Below are 3,395 nucleotides of genomic sequence, written 5' to 3'. Positions count from 1 at the left end.
AAACTTGAATCGTACTCTGTAATAAGAACAACAAAAACAACAACATAAACAATTAAAATTCAACCAAAATAATAATGTTTTACAAAGGTAAATATTGAAGATAAAAACACGCCACACACATATCTTTTGATTTTCGTGATTTTATGCCATGCAAGATTTAACATTTATAGCACGTAACTGAACAGAAAGAATTGATTGAGATATACAGGTAAATACATTCTGATAAAGTTCAGACGAGCAGCTCCCCTAGATTATTGAGGGGAGTGATTAGTTGGTCACCTAACTTAGATTCTAGGGAATTAATTAAAATATTAACATGTAGAGCAATGGTATTTAATTACTTTATTGAACTACTTCTTTATTCACCTGCTCGGAGGAGCTAACACTTATGATCTTCGGCCTAATCTCAGGAGAGTGATGGGGAGCAGAGTTAAAGCTCCCCTTAAAGAGCGATGTATGAAGTTAAGCGAATTACGTAGCAACAGATAAAAAGAGAAACTGAATACCAAAGCAAAACTTTTTTATTGTGAATGTGGAAATATAAATAAGTTTAACTCACACTCACTCTCTCTCTCTCTCTCTCTCTCTCTCTCTCTCTCTCTCTCTCTCTCTCTCTCTCTCTCTCTCCAATACCTGTTTTGTTCTGGTATCATTAAATTAGTCGTGAAAGCCTATTGTATATTATATGAACATTTATCAAAATCACAATGCTCTATGTCTGTAGTTTTTCTGCATATTTATCTTTAAAGAGCTATTCAAAATAATATACTTCTATTGAGACAAATAAATAAGAGGTCACTTTGATTTTAAGACCATATATTAGTCACCGTTAACATCTTAATGTCTGTATAAAGTACAATGTGGAATTCAATGTCAGTAACACAGTTAACGATTAAACTTACATATTAAATGTATTTTCTTGTTTAGAATATCAGTGTCTGTATATTCAATGTATTTCTGGTCGTCTTAGTATTTGTAAGAAGCCAAAACTGGATCATGTCTTCAAATAAGTTCGTATTTTAGAAAATAAAATGAAATTTAAGCTAGTACACATATTAGAACGATCAGAAACACGTTTAGTATACCCCTCTAAAATTTTATGTAGAAAAATATAGTTGATATGTAATTACAATCATTAAAAAGTATCCGTTAGTCACAACTCCCCATTGGCTCGTTTAAGTTCGCCCTGTGTGGGAGTCGGCACCGGGTTATACAGGTTTGCATTGCACTGAATCAGGTCTCACGACTCTCCCATTTTACTAAACTCGAGAGCAGGACCAACAATTCACGGTTTACTGAGAGATCCATGCCAGAAGGCACTCTCAGTTTAACATCAAAACATTCAGGCCAGTTAACAACAAACATCGGCATCAGCGGTCGCGACACGTCGATGTTTGGGATGGAGTGTACAAGTGTGTTGTCGTCAACGCGAATCATGTGGAGAAGGGCGTTGTCGATGTCTATCAACAGCCCGAGTGTGACCTTGAGTCGTGAGTTAGTTTTGAAATCAGTCACAGGAATACAGCACAGCTTCTTTCCACGGGAATAAGCTAATAAACAGATAGTGTTGTGAGTTTTACAGCTGGCCACCATAACACCCCACGCATTTTCGTTATTAAAAATCCCTGTTGTATTGTCACAGTGCTCGTCCAGACAAACACCAACTTGTGCTACCGCATAGTTTAATTTAGCCGATTCACGCACCATGCAGTCAACTTCCGTCTCCCAGAACGCACATCCAGACGTCGGTACATGCGTCCTGGCTGTGACTCCAGACAAACGCTGCAGACTGGAAGTCTGGTCAGTATGCTTTACTTCTGAAGGTTTGTTGACCAGAATTCCAGATTCGTTAATACTACACTGCTTCCGGTTTATCTTCTGTGCATCATACTCTATATTTGGCACTGTGAAAAAGAAATTAAATAAGAAAGAAAAAATGTAAATATAGAAATATTTGTTATTTATAAGCACAGTGTTACTATTTATGGAAATAAAGAATATTTATAACGATAATACATGTATAATATTGCATGTCATATTTAATTATACTTATCAGAACATAATTATAATTGTATCGATATCTCGGGACAGACTAAAGACGTTAATTTGTGGCCATTTACTAGTGTAGTGAGTTACCTTTTAAATCGGTGTTACCAACTCTCGTATGACGTGTGTTAACTACGTCTCGTATGACGTGTGTGTTACCTGGCCGTGACCTACTCTATTGAAAAAGAAAAAATTGTTTTGTTTAACGACAGCACTAGAGCACATTGATTTATTAACCATCGACTATTGGATGTCAAACATATGGTTATTTTGACGCAGTCATAGAGATGAAACCCGATAAATTTTTCCATTAGTAGCAAGGGATCTTTTATATGCACCATCCCACAGACAGGATAGCACATACCACGGCCTTTGATATACCAGTCGTGGTGCACTGGTTGGAACGAGAAATAGCCCAATAGGCCCACCGGCGGGAATCGATCCTAGACCGACAGCGCACCAAGCGAGCGTTTACTCTATGAAAAGTCATCCCACTTTTTATTAAGTCATATATCAAAATGACAGGTAAAAGTTAGTTTTGTTTATCTACACAACTGGAGCACATTGATTAATTAATCATCGGCTATTGGATGTGAAACATTTGATAATTCTGACACGTAGTTATCAGAGGGAACTCGCTACATTTTTCCTAATGCAGAAAGGGATGTTTTATATGCACTTTCCAACATATCACACCCTTTAACCAGTTGTGGATCCTGTTCCAAATAGCAGGTAATGCAGACATGATGCGATAACCCTCACTCAACCCACTGAGCTAAATCCTGTTCCAAATAGCAGGTAATGCAGACATGATGCGATAACCCTCACTCAACCCACTGAGCTGAATCCTGTTCCAAATAGCAGGTAATGCAGACATGATGCGATAACCCTCACTCAACCGACTGATCTAAATCCTGTTCCAAATAGCAGGTAATGCAGACATGATGCGATAACCCTCACTCAGGCACGGCAGAAACAAATAGACATTGGGGGACGTTCGGGGGTATGCTTCCCCGTAAAAGTTTGAAAACTAGTTGTCCTGAAATGCAATTTCATACATTCTACAAGTAAAATGTGTCTCTGCCTTATGATTTACTACCATAATATTTTTTATTCAGAATTATTGGGGGGGGGGGGGGGGGCTAAAACCCCGCCATGCTTGTCACTCAAGTTAGATCGACTCGTGGAAAAATTCAGAGAAGCAAATAAGATCTGGTTTCAGTTAGAATGGAAGTAGATTTTCTGTTATGCATGTTTACTCAAATCAATACCTAAATAAAGTGTCCATGTTTGTACAGGTACACGTGGACGTTACTTACAAAGAAGTGTTCTGTACTGTTCTGACTGTC

At 37.8% G+C, this 3,395-nt stretch overlaps 1 protein-coding gene across 1 annotated transcript in view; it reads right to left on the bottom strand.

The window, feature by feature from the left end:
* Positions 1-1,022: 1,022 nt before the first annotated feature.
* Positions 1,023-3,395, bottom strand: part of LOC121386252 (E3 ubiquitin-protein ligase TRIM56-like) — a 97,272-nt gene continuing 94,899 nt past the window's right edge. The window contains exons 3-4 of the mRNA XM_041517095.1: positions 3,366-3,395; positions 1,023-1,904 (exon numbers count right to left, since the gene is read on the bottom strand). The exon at positions 3,366-3,395 is cut by the window's right edge and continues 39 nt beyond it. Of these exons, the coding sequence (XP_041373029.1) occupies positions 1,234-1,904; positions 3,366-3,395 (701 nt within the window). The 3' untranslated portion in view covers positions 1,023-1,233. The remainder of the gene's footprint in view (positions 1,905-3,365) is intronic.

The sequence above is a fragment of the Gigantopelta aegis genome, chromosome 12 (assembly GCF_016097555.1).
Source record: "Gigantopelta aegis isolate Gae_Host chromosome 12, Gae_host_genome, whole genome shotgun sequence".
NCBI lineage: Eukaryota > Metazoa > Mollusca > Gastropoda > Neomphalida > Peltospiridae > Gigantopelta > Gigantopelta aegis.
Note: the sequence above shows the minus strand (reverse complement) of the source record. Positions and strands in the feature narration are given on the sequence as shown.